This window comes from Delphinus delphis, chromosome 18 (genome assembly GCF_949987515.2).
Source record: "Delphinus delphis chromosome 18, mDelDel1.2, whole genome shotgun sequence".
In the NCBI taxonomy this organism is placed as follows: domain Eukaryota; kingdom Metazoa; phylum Chordata; class Mammalia; order Artiodactyla; family Delphinidae; genus Delphinus; species Delphinus delphis.
Window position 1 is genome coordinate 67510807 of NC_082700.1, and position 13884 is coordinate 67524690.

General features: G+C 37.3%; 1 protein-coding gene across 1 annotated transcript in view; it reads left to right on the forward strand.

Annotated features, from left to right (window-relative positions):
• Positions 1-13884, forward strand: part of TM9SF2 (transmembrane 9 superfamily member 2) — a 57043-nt gene that overhangs the window by 15762 nt on the left and 27397 nt on the right. Inside the window, exons 3-5 of the mRNA XM_059995700.1 lie at positions 4280-4417; positions 10637-10766; positions 13727-13851. Coding sequence (XP_059851683.1) covers positions 4280-4417; positions 10637-10766; positions 13727-13851 — 393 coding nt within the window. The remainder of the gene's footprint in view (positions 1-4279; positions 4418-10636; positions 10767-13726; positions 13852-13884) is intronic.

Sequence of the window (13884 nt, forward strand, 5' to 3'; positions counted from 1 at the left end):
CAAGCATATATAAATAGAATTAAATGTGTGTGTTTATGTTTTAAAATATTATTCTGCACTGTGCATTTTTCTTTAACTCTCTGTGGGCATCTGTCCCTGTGGGCATACTCATTTCAGTGACTGTAACCTGACCCCAGCCTAACAGCTCCCTCTCTTGGTGTCACACCCGTCTCTTCTGTGACCCCATGATTAGCTGCCTTGCCTGCTTTCTCACTAAGCACCACCTTCTGTCTCCCTTGGCCCTTACTACGTTGAGCATCTGTCCAGCAAATCCCCCAAAAGCCTCGGTTAGTCCCATTAACCTCTTACTCCAGCACCGTATCTACACCGTGAAGCACTGGGGGAAGACATAATTGTACACCTTTAATTCACTACAGGTTCATAGTTTTCAACTGTAAGTATGTCCTCTTAAAATGTTTTAATTTGAGATTTTCTACCGTAAAGATGCCAGAGTTTGTTTTTTTTCCAAAGACAGTAGATTTGAAGACCTAATGAGATGAAGTCACTGGGAAAGAAGGAACTCAAAATATATGGACATGGGTGGTATTGAGTAGGGCAAGCATATTAATTGTATAATATTTCCCTGATGTGATATTTTAAAAGATTACTTTGGAAATTGTTGCATTCTTTTTATAGCAGAGGATGATTTTTCAGCATATTTATTAAATTGTATAACTACCTTAAAATACTCCTTTGGTCTCTCAGTCCCATCTCTCTGTTTATTTATGCCTTGATCTTAAGAAATGATGGACGGCGGGAAGAGCATCAGTAACACCTTCAGTGAACTTGAGGGACAACAGGAGCCTCCAACAGTAAACAGCAAAATATGCAAATCCATAGAGAAGTTTTGTCCCTTTGGTGTAGACTTTAAAGGCAAATTACTTCTTCAGTAGGTTTCTACTCAGGGTTCGTTTATTTTTATGTAAAGATTATGCCTTGCTTATGCAAAAGACCCTTCTTTTAGGCCTAGTGCTTTTTTTTTTTTTTTTTTTTTTTGACTGCGTTGGATCTTTGTTGCTGTGCGCAGGCCTTCTCTAGTTGAGGTGAGCGGGGACTGCTCTTCCTTGCGGTGCGTGGGCTTCTCTTGTTGTGGAGCATAGGCTCTAGGCATGCAGGCTTCAGTAGTTGTGGCTCACGGGCTTAGTTGTTCTGCGGCATGTGGGATCTTCCCGGACCGGGGCTCGAACCCGTGTCCCCTGCATTGGCAGGCGGATTCTTAACCACTGTGCCACCAGGGAAGCCCAGGCCTAGTGCTTTTCAGATTTAATTTTGTCCTAGGAGTTGAGGTAAAATAGAAGAACAGAAGGAGTGTTTTAAAATGGAGAAAGAATGTGCACCTAACATTTTCCCAGAGTTTTCTAGAATTTTTTAGGATCAAGATTTGTGCTAAAACAAGTTCTTTAAGCCCCAAGCTTAAAGAAACAGAGCAAGCATTTCTTAAGATCAAGGCATAGGTTAACAGAAACATGGGACCAAGATATCAGATTTTTTTCCCCAAGGCAACCATAAATGTATTGATGTATTTTTCAGCATTGATTTCAGTATTGATTCTTTATCCTTTCTTTTCAAAGAATTTTGCCTTCTTTTAGATCTGCAGTAAAAATAATAGTAGCAACAAAACAAAACCCCAAATCTGCTTTGCCATTTTATCGATGACTTTTGTTGAGGTCAGGAAAAAAACTGCAAGATATCGTGTGCATTATGTGAAGCTGGAGCCACCTATCATAGGATCATAAAATCTCAAGTCTAACCACTCATATTCACTCATTCAGTCAGTTAACACAACTGCTGAATGTCTTTCACGTGCCTGGCACTGTGGTAGTTGTGGGGTACAGCAGTGAACCAAAAAAGTCTCTGTCCTCGTGGACTTGTATTCTGATGGGGAGAAGGAAACAAAACGAATTACTGAAACACATGGTGTGTCAGTTGCTGATGAAAGAACTATTGAAGATAAATCAGGGATGGTGGATGGAGAATTTTCAATTTTAAATAGGCCAGAGAAAGTCTTACCTGAGAGGTGAGCAAAAGACTTGAAGCAAGTAAGGGAGTGAGCCATGTGAATTTGTGGGGAGAGGGGAGGATGTGGTGAAGGATGCAGCAAAAGCAAAGGTTCTGAGATGTCGCTCGCCCAGTGTATTCAAGGTACAGAGAAAAATTGGTGCGACTCAAGCAGGTGAGCAAGACAGAGAATAGTGGGAAATGAGGGCAAAGGAGTAATAGGACCACATCATGTAGTCCACTCATAGGCCATTGTAAAGACTTTGACCTGTACATCTGGGCAAGATGGTTAGCATTGAAGTGTTTTGGGTAGGGTTAGATTTTAACAGGATCACCAGGACTGTTGTAGAGAGAATGGACCGTGGGAGAGTGAGAAGCCAGGAGGCAAGTTAGGAGTCTCTCGCTATCAGTCCTGAAAATATGCATGACTTAATGGTGACTCAGATCATTGGGGTAAGGGTGGGAGTTGTGAAGCGGTCAGCATCTCAGAAACTGGCTGTGTTTTGACGTTGGGACCAACAGTTTGCCGAGAGGTGGGATGTGGGGTGTGGAGTTTCTGTTTTCTAAGATAGGAAAGTCTGGGGGAAGAGCAGGTTTGGAGGGAATGGGGAAGAGTTTGTTTTGACATGACATGAGATGTTTGGTAGGCATACAAGTAGGGATGTTGAGTTAACAGTTGAAAATACGTGTCTGCAGTTTGGAGGAGGGGTTCAGCCTAGATACGTGTATTTGAGAACCATTAGTGTATAGTTGGTATTTGAAGCCAGGAATTGATCAACTCCCCAAGGGAGTGGGTAAAAATAGTGAAGAGAAGAATTCCAAGGACCGGGCCTTGGGGCAGTTGGTATTAATGGGTCAGGAAGATGGAGGAGGAGTCAGCAAAGAAGACTTCGTCATAGGGCTGTTAGGAGGGTTACATGAGGTAATAAGCGTTTATTATGATGGATAAGTGTCGTCTTTAGGGTTGCTATTTTCCTTCACAATTGAACACACCGTTGACTTGCCTGAGCCCAGTGAGCGTCGGACTGCGGTGTAAGATTTGCTACTTTTGTGGTAACTAATAATGTCTCTTCTCTGCTTTAAGTTTGACACATCCCTCTGATTCCTTAGTATGTATACGTTTGTTTTTTTCATTTCCCGGTCTTTTAGATGGAACCTATAAGGTTCATATAAGATTTAAACTATTAAATATTTACATAAATATTGCGGTATTCACAGAAATAGCAACGCCTTGAGAACGAAACTATTGGCTGACAGGTGGCAGCAGTGAACTACACTTGAAACATTGGTTTGTCAGATGATGTACAATAACTGGTTTAGGGATTTTAATAAATAATGTATAAAAGAATGGACTACTCTGAAGTGAAACATACGCAAGTTGGGTTTTTTTTTTACTCCCTGTAATAAAGTTTGAATTTATTAAAAGGTGTATTGGACTATATATAGTTACATTATGGAGTATATATAATTAGTTTAATAAATTATAGCCTTAAGAAAACTAGGAAATGGATTTTTTAAATTAAGACATAAATAGGCCCTGGTAAAGTAAACCTACGTTATATAATATGTTGTGAATAATATAATGTGTGTGTTTTCATGCTCATGAAATAAGTCCTAGACTCCAGAATTGGAGGACTCCTTAGTTTTTAAACTTTGGTTTAAAAAATTATCAATTTTTGTTTCAACTTTGTTGTTACATACCAGCCTAAAAATTGACAATCTTTTCAAATGTGAGTAAAAAGAATCACATTTATTCTGATTCTAGACATCCAGATTTAACTTTTTCTTGTGTCATCACAGTCTGTGTTGTTCACTGCTGAACCTCCATCACCTGGTGCATAGGAGACACTTAACAAATATCCACTGAATGAATAATACATAGACATAAAACCTTACCTGTTTATTAATAGGAAGCCTTCAAATCCATAATTTCCAAAACATTATCAGGGGACATTATTATGGAGATACTGATGTTGTTTTGTTCTACGTGTGGGTGTTTTCCCCTCCTACGACTCACTTATATTTAAGAGATGGGTTGGTTGAAATTATCAAAAATAAAAATAAAAACTGTTACTTATTAAAAGAAAAATTGATGACTTAGTGTTTTAGAGAAACAGAATAAGATTGAAATTTAAATCTGCTTGATCTGTGGGGAATATCTATATGTTTATTATCAATATTAATGTACTTAAGTAATTTAAGGAGACCAGTGCTTTTACTCTATTTATGTTACAGGCATGAAGGACCTGGATATTTTTTCTTAATTTGCTTTCCACTTTATTTTAATACAGTTTACATTTAATAAGGAGGAGACCTGTAAGCTTGTTTGTACAAAAACATACCATACAGAGAAAGCTGAAGACAAACAAAAGTTAGAATTCTTGAAAAAAAGCATGTTACTGAATTATCAACATCACTGGTAAGACGTGGAGATTTGGGATTTTGGGCTTTTTCCTTTTCAAGAAGAAACCTCTGTTTCATTGAATGTGTAAATACTTCATTGATTCTATAAAAATAGCAAATAAATTTATTTCCTTTTTTTGTTATTAGTAATATGAAGTAGTGACTTTTATTTGCCAGAGGATTACTAAGGTTGACAGCTTAAAGTATCATCATTTTCTGCACTTAGATTATTGTAATATCTGGTACTTGTTTAGGTACACAGACCTGTTTCCTAGAGCACTTCTTTTATTCATACATAGTTAAAAGGAGCATATTTGTGCTTTGGGAAAGGACCTGGATCAGTCTTCTAGAAAAATACTGTTATTTTGTACTTGCAGGCCGTGAAAAAGATCATAGGAAAACAAAATTTAACTTTCATTTGATATTTGAGAAATAGCATCTACTTCCAATAAAAATACTTATAATTTGTGTAATCTGTTTTTTATTTTATAAACATGACGTAACATTAACAATGTTTTTACCAGTTTGCATTATAATCAAAAAGCATTAAAAAAATTTTTTTTGCTTCCCCAGGAGTATTTACTTACTATACAATATTCAAACAGTATTAAAAAAGGGTCTCAAAAACCCAACTTTTTAAATATAACCAATTGTTATTCTTCCAGATAATTTTGCCAACAAATGCCTGTATTCTCTGGTGGTCATGGTTTACATACGTTTTGCCTCTTCCAAAAAGTGTAAGGTGCTGGAGGTGGTGAACAGGAAGACTATTTTTGTAGACTTCCTCTTGAATGTTTGTCCTGTCACTATCTCAGACCTGTTTGCCCTCACTCAGGGAGGTGAGAACCATTGATTTCAGTTTGGACATGACCAGATCCTGTGGCTCAGTAGGACTGTTGGAACCTCTCATTCCCTCTTGCCTCCTTGGTTTCTCCCCATCCTCGTAGAACAAAAAAGTCCTAGAGAGGGGCAACCCTGGGTCACATGCCCATTCATGAACGAGTCTGTGATTAGGGTGATTCACTCTGATTGGCTAGACCTGGGTAAAATACAACTGAACCACATAGAAATGAGTCTCCTATAGCAGAGCTCTGTTAGAAGGAAGGAAACGTACCTGTTACACATGCGTCAGCTTCTTTCTCATCTGACCCTCAGTGCTAACAGGAACTTGAAAGTCTCCTCCATGTCTTCATTTCTTTGGTTTCTGGTAAGCCAAGAGCTTTTTTCCTGTAAGCTACTGTGAGAATACTACTTAATTGCTGAGTTAATGTAACTCAGGATACATTTCTCATTCATCAGTAATTGAAAAGTTTCCCTTGGTGTTTTCTCTTTGCTTAAAATTGTTCTTTCCAGCCTTCAAAATCATATTTAAGGCTCAGTCCTTATGAGCCTTAAGGCTCATTTTCACCCCTTCTACCTCCATTTACTCTGACAGCTGTCCATTTGTTGACTGAATGAAAGAATGACTCTTTAGGTCACTATGGGTGATTTTTTTTTTTTTAACTTATTTATTTTTGCTGTGTTGTGTCTTCGTTTCTGTGCGAGGGCTTTCTCTAGTGGTGGCAAGCGGGGGCCACTCTTCATTGCAGTGCACGGGCCTCTCACTATCGCGGCCTCTTTTGTTGCGGAGTGCAGGCTCAGTAGTTGTGGCTCACGGGCCTAGTTGCTCCGCGGCATGTGGGATCCTCCCAGACCAGGGCTCGAACCCGTGTCCCCTGCATTAGCAGGCAGATTCTCAACCACTGAGCCACCAGGGAAGCCCACTATGGGTGATTTTTAGCTTTCTCTTCTACCCTCTGTTCTTAGAATCCTGTTTAGAGTCTTCCTCTTAAAGATAATAGAAGCACCTCTTCTTCAGTAGATTCCTGACAATAAAGTACTTAGAAATATTTTTAACTTATTTATGATGCAATTAACATAGGTACTGTTTTGATCCCAAGATGCTTAATAACAAGAAGAATAATTTAAAATAGTTGCAAACTTAAACAATTCTGCCTAAAAAAATAAACTGGAACAATGCTGGTGGATAGTGATTTTTGTAGTTGAATCAGAAAAGTTTATTATTTCAGGTCTGAATCCATTAACAAAAACTCTAAGCCATATCACAGATATACAGTCTGGTAATTCTAGGCAATGGGCTTTAGTCCTTAAATCAGTTCATTACACATTTAGAAAATATTTGATTCATATTGACGCATTTATGTGAACCATTAGTTGAGTATATTTCTGTCCTTGGCTGACTTCAGACATTTTTACTATGTAATTTGATTTTAAGCATAGATAGCAGAGTTGACAGAGATGAAATAGCAGGAACCCTTAGAAATATGAAAGATTATACAAAGTGTTTTCTACTACCCTCAACTTCTTTAATCCTGCTCCTCAGAGGTAGCACTATTATTTCTCCTGTATGTTTCCAGATTTTTTTTTTAATATAAATTTATTTATTTATTTTTGGCTGTGTTGGGTCTTTGTTGCTGTGCACAAGCTTTCTTTAGTTGTGGTGAGTGGGGGCTACTCTTCGTTGCGGTGTGCGGGCTTCTCATTGTCGTGGCTTCTTGTTGTGAGGCACGGGCTCTAAGCGCGCAGGCTTCAGTAGTTGTGGCACGTGGGCTCAGTAGTTGTGGCTTGCGGGCTCTAGAGCTCAGGCTCAGTAGTTGTAGCACACGGGCTTAGTTGCTCCGTGGCATGTGGGATCTTCCCAGGCCAGGGCTCGAACCCATGTCCCTTGCATTGGCAGGCAGATTCTTAACCACTGCGCCACCAGGGAAAGCCCTGTTTCCAGATTTCTGTGCACATGTAGGTATATAAAAGAGTATGTACCGGGCTTCCCTGGTGGCGCAGTGGTTAAGAGTCCGCCTGCCGATGCAGGGGACATGGGTTCGTGCCCCGGTCCGGGAAGATCCCACATGCCGCCGAGCAGCTGGGCCCGTGGGCCATGGCTGCTAAGCCTGTGCGTCTGGAGCCTGTGCTCCGCAACGGGAGAGGCCACAACAGTGAGAGGCCCACGTACCGCAAAAAAAAAAAAGAGTATGTACCTTTTAAAATAACAATGGAATTATTGTACACATTATTCTGAAATTGATCACTTTGTTTAAGAAAATATGGGCATTTTTCCATGTAAAGCACATCTATAGATCTATATCTACTTCATTCTTTTTGTAATTGTATACCATTCCATCACATGAATGAACTGTAGTTCTTCCCCCATAGCACTTTTTTTTTTTTTTTTTTAACATCTTTATTGGGGTATAATTACTTTACAATGGTGTGTTAGTTTCTGCTTTATAACAAAGTGAATCAGTTATACATATACATATGTTCCCATATCTCTTCCCTCTTGCGTCTCCCTCCCTCCCACCCTCCCTATCCCACCCCTCCAGGCTGTCACAGAGCACCGAGCCAATATCCCCGTGCCATGCGGCTGCTTCCCTCTAGCTATCTACCTTACTACGTTTGTTAGTGTGTATATGTCCATGACTCTCTCTCGCCCCGTCACAGCTCACCCTTCCCCCTCCCCATAACCTCAAGTCCGTTCTCTAGGAGGTCTGCGTCTTTATTCCTGCCTTACCCCTAGGTTCTTCATGACATTTTTTTTTTCTTAAATTCCATATATATGTGTTACCCCCATAGCACTTTAACCACACTACCTTCTGAATGAATAAAATGACTGATTGTTAGTGCACCAACTCATTGTTCTCATTATAGAGAACAGTCAGTTAATTAACAGTAGTTAATTTTTATATCTAAATTGATGAATACTTTCAATTCTTATTTGGGACTTTAGAATGTAATTTGAGGATCTTCTTGGCTTACTCTGTGAATAACGTTAAGCTACTTCTTGATTCTTGAGACTGATTGATTTTTTTTTATATAAATTTATTTACTTATTGATTTTTGGCTGCTTTGGGTCTTCATTGCTGCACACAGGCTTTCTCTAGTTGCGGCAAGCAGGAGCTACCCTTCGCTGCAGTGCGCAGGCTTCCCATTGCAGTGGCTTCTTTCTTGTTGCTGAGCATGGACTCTAGGTACATGGGCTTCAGTAGTTGTGGCTCACGGGCTTAGTTGCTCCGCGGCGTGTGGGATCTTCCCGGACCAGGGCTCGAACCTGTGTCCCCTGCATTGACAGGCAGATTCTTAACCATTGCACCACCAGGGAAGTCCCCTGACTAATGTTTTGATACCAGCAGCAGACACTTGAATTCCCTCTACTCTACAAGTTTTGTGATTATACTTTTTGCCTAAGTTTCCACGTCTTTGTGACATTTTATTTATAAAAGTGTAATTTATTTAGCTAGTTATCAAAGTACTTAAATTTTTTTAGTACCATAAAACCACCAGACTCTGGCTTATTGGACAGAGAGGGGTCTTTGAAGATATTTTAGTCTAGTGAGTGCCAATCTTGGATCCCGTAGGCTGGCAAAGGGGAATGATGTGCTATTTTCAAAAATTCAAAACCCCAGTTAGATAGTGTAAATTAACTTATATTAAAACTATGAAAAAAAATAAAAATAAATAAATTTTAAAAACTATGTAGAATAACCTAAATACCAAGTTTCTTTGCTTTTGGCTGCACTTTTTTTATTTTTTTGAGTGTATTGTGGCAACATGGGTTATTCCATTCTCATCAGAAACTCTAGAAATTAATTTATTGGGAAAATTGAGTTATTTATAAATGAAGCTTGACTGCCAGAAGTGTTTCAGATGGAGCCCATGAGGGTAGAGGGAAATAATGGAAGGCAGTCCTTAATGGTAAAAAATTGGGGCCAGTCATTCGACCTTTAACCTTTTGAGTCCTCTTCTTTTACTCTTTTTCACTATATCAGATTGAAAATAGAATTTTTAAATATTTTTGGTGTTATGAATTTCAGTAGCTACTACTTCCCAATTTAGCAAGGCAGTAATTGAAAATTATATTCTTTAAGTTTTCTTACATTTATTTCCAAGGGTTTGTTGGGTTTTTTTTGTTTCCAGCCAGGCAAAGGTTATGTCAAGGCATTATATAAATGATAAATTTAGGATGTTCACCTTTAAAAAAACCCTAAATTGCCCCTTAATTCTCATTTTGTAACTAGCACTATAATTTTATGTAGTACTCTCTCTGATAGTGTAAAGATATTAAAATTAATATATTGCTCTTTTATATTCATTGACTGAACTTCATTGTCTATCTAAAATATTAAAGCAATTAACTGATTCTTGAGGCCTCCAAAAAATCTGAATTATTTATATTATATAGCATGGTTTTCATGCTTCTGATATTTTAGTATTTTCATGGGAACTACTAGCCTGCTGGCTATAATAATAATAAACTTAATAGTGTAGGTGATTCTAAAATTTAGTATATTGGGTACTATTAAATAGCATTTAAGTGTGACGAGACATGTTTTATTAGGTCATTAACGTACACCCTGGGTGAATATAGAATCATAATTTTACTTCCTAAGGCATACATTAATTCACAAATAAAACATGCCCTGGAGTGTTGTCTTATGACTGTAATACAGCTAGTATATTTTTAGTAATTTTTAAAATTTGTATCCTGTGATGCGTTTTGGGCATAGGAGACCCTATGCTTGCACTTTAATGTAATTATACAGGACTACAAAATTTTACTCTTTATTTTTATCCTTTTTTTAAAAAAAGTTTTTTCACTATAGAACTTGAAAGATTTATTTCTCTAACTTTATAGCAGCATTTCTTTTAGACATAAGTTGGATTTACACGGTTTTAATAGATGATACTATTATTTTCACTTTTTCGCGTGGCCCTTCAGTTGAATATTTCCCTATATCTTGGCAGTTATATTCTTCTCCTTTTTATTGAATTACCTGAGTAATAAAAGACGTTTGTTTCTATACTATTCCATAAACTGTTCCCAAGGAACTAAATATATTGCTTTGCACCTATTTAGAGCTGTTGAGTGTTCGCTGAAGGTAAATTATCCTTAGGTGTCTAGATAATGGTATTGTTATATTAGCGATCGTAGTAAATTAATTTATTTACTCCTTTTCAAAGAAGGTGTAGGGATTTTTTTTTTCCCACTACAGTGTGTCAGATATTGGCACAATACTATTACTTATGAAGTACCACATTTTATCAAAATTCTTTGATTGTAGTTTTGACACGTTAAGGCATTTTTAGACATTTAAATTTTACAAAGTGTTGACACAGATTTGGGAAGTAATTCTTAGTCATGTTTGGTGGTTTCTAACTTGACTTTTATTTCTGTGCATAGGATTGTGGATAATATGCCGGTAACATGGTGTTATGATGTTGAAGATGGTCAGAGGTTCTGTAATCCTGGATTTCCTATTGGCTGTTACATTACAGATAAAGGCCATGCAAAAGATGCCTGTGTTATTAATGTAAGTTTGTGATAAAGTAACTCTATGCTATTTTTTAAAATATGGCTTTTTGGTAGAAGGAGTCAATCTTTATCTGGACAAAAATTGTTATATTCATTGAATGAGTGCAGTTCAGATGTTCTGAAGGACAACTACTCTGTCCTTTTTTTTATTTTTTTGACTGTGACGTGCAGGTTGCAGAATCTTAGCTCCCCGACCAGGGATTGAACCCGGGCTGCTGCAGTGAAAGCGCTGAGTCCTAACCACTGGACCACCAGGGAATTCCCATACCTAGTCTTTAAATTTAAGCCAGATTAACAATTTATAACTCTAGAACTAAAATAATTCAGATTCAGTTTAACATTTACTGGCAGTGTCTCTTATATGCTAAACACTATGCTATGGGCTAGGACTTTGTATGTTCTGACTCTGTTAAAAGTTAAATTCATAAATCTTACATATTAAAAAAAGGTTCATGGTTGACTGCCAAAAAGACATCATAATAAGTCCATGAAATTTGTATGGCAAATTTAAGTCCATAGAATATTGTATTGTAAAAGTTTGATATTATACCTTTTTAAAAAGGTGTCAATCTTTGAGGCCATTCTTTTACAATTAAAAAAATAAAATAATAAAGTGAAGACATTAATTTAGAAAGTAATCAAAATTATTGGGGATATATATTAAATTTTGTATAATGAAGTCAACCTGATTTAATCTCTTAATGAATATGACCTGGTAGTAGAAGTTAGCCTGAGCTTGATCATGAAACTGGTTATTTGGTTAATGCTTTTGTGAGAGTTGACCAAGGACTCTTGAATAATTTAGGTTATTGGTTTATTCTGAAGTTTTAAACTTCTGTGGAGGAAAAGTGTTAAAATGTGTAACATTTAGCATGCTCATAACATATAATATTTAAAATTTTATCTGTTTTATTTTCTAAGGGAAAAGCTAGACAATAAGAGATGTCTTGTCAGGTACTTTTAAAGTTTTATGTAAAAATTAAAACTTTAAAGAAGTGTAATTTGTACCTCTGCCAGTTAGTTTTGGCTTATAAAGAGTTTAAGCTTATGGAGGCATAACTCTCCCAGACTTCAGACAATACTACAAAGCTACAAAAATCCAAACAGCATGGTATTGGCAGAAAAACAGAAATATGAATCAGTGGAACAGAATAGAGAGCCTAGAAATAAACCCACACACAACTATGGTCAATTAATATTCAACCAAGAGGCAGGAATATGCAATGGAGAAAAGACAATCTCTTTAGCAAGTGGTGCTGGGAAAGCTAGACAGCCACATGTAAATCAGTGAACTTAGAACTCTCCCTCACACCATACACAAAAATAAACTCAAAGTGGCTTAAAGACTTTATAAGATGTGACACCATAAAACTCCTAGACGAGAACATAGGCAAAACATTTTCTGACATGTTTTCTCATGTAGTAATGTTTTCTTAGGTCAGTCTTCCAAGGCAATAGAAGTAAAAGCAAAAATAAACAAATGGGACCTAATCAAACTTATAAGCTTTTGCACAGCAAAGGAAACCATAAGCAAAATGAAAAGACAGTCTACAGATTGGGAGAAGATATTTGCAAATGATGCAGCTGACAAGGGCTTAATTTCCAAAATATACGAACAGCTCATACAACTCAACAACAACAAAAAACAAACCAATCAAAAAAATGGCCTGAAGACGTAAATAGACATTTCTCCACAGAAGACATACAAATGGCTAGTAGGCACGTGAAAAGATGTTTAACATCACTGGTTATTAGAGAAATGAGAATCAAAATACTACAATGAGGTATCACTTCATAACGGTCAGAATGGCCATCATCAAAAAGTCTACAAATAATAAATGCTGGACAGGGTGTGGAGAAAAGAGAACCCTCCTACACTGTTGCTGGGAATGTAAGTTGGTGCAGCCACTATGGAAGACAGTATGGAAGTTCCTTAAGAAACTAAAAATAGAGTTACCATATGATCCAGCAATCCCACTCCTGGGCGTGTATCCGGAAAAGATAAAAACACTAATTCAAAAAGATCCATGCACCCCAATATTCATAGCAGCACTATTTATAATAGCCAAGACATGGAAGCAACCTAAATGTCCATTAGCAGATGAGTGGATAAAGAAGATGTGGTATATACACACACACAATGGAATATTACTCAGCCATAGAAAGGAATGAGATAATACCTCTTGCAGCAACATGGTTGGACCTAGAGATTATCATACTAAGTGAAGTGCATCAGACAGAGAAAGACAAATATATGATATCACTTATATGTGGGATCTAAAAAAATGATACAAATGAACTTATTTACAAAATAGAAACAGATTCACAGACATAGAAAACAAACTTATGGTTACCAAAGGGGAAGAGGGGGGGAGGATAAATTAGGAGTTTTGGATTAGTTGATACAAACTACTATAAATAAAATATAAACAAGGTTGTACTGTATAGCACAGGGAACTATATTCAATATCTTGTAATAACCTACAGTGGAAAAGAACATATATATATATAACTGAATCACTTTGCTGTACGCCAGGAACTAGCACAGCATTGTACTTCTATTAAAAACTATACTTCAGGGCTTCCCTGGTGGCGCAGTGGTTGAGAGTCCGCCTGCCGATGCAGGGGACATGGGTTCGTGCCCCGGTCCGGGAAGATCCCACATGCCGCGGAGCTGCTAGGCCCGTGAGCCATGGCCGCTTGGCCTGCACATCCGGAGCCTGTGCTCCGCAACGGGAGAGGCCACAACAGTGAGAGGCCCGCGTACCGCAAAAAAAAAAAAAAAACAAACAACTACAATTTAAAAAAAAAAGTTAAAACTTACACATTTTTATGGGGAAGGATTAAAATTCTGTCCAAGTTCAAATTTTCTTACTTGTTTTGGCTTATTTTAAAATTTTATATTTCGACACTTTTATAGCCAGTTTTCTACCACTAACTTTAAGTTCTGCTCCACAGTCAGAATTCCATGAAAGAGATACATTTTACATCTTTAACCATGTTGATATCAAAATATACTACCATGTTGTTGAAACTGGATCCATGGGAGCAAGATTAGTGGCTGCTAAACTTGAACCAAAAAGGTAATTATACAATAGATAAAAATAAATAACTGT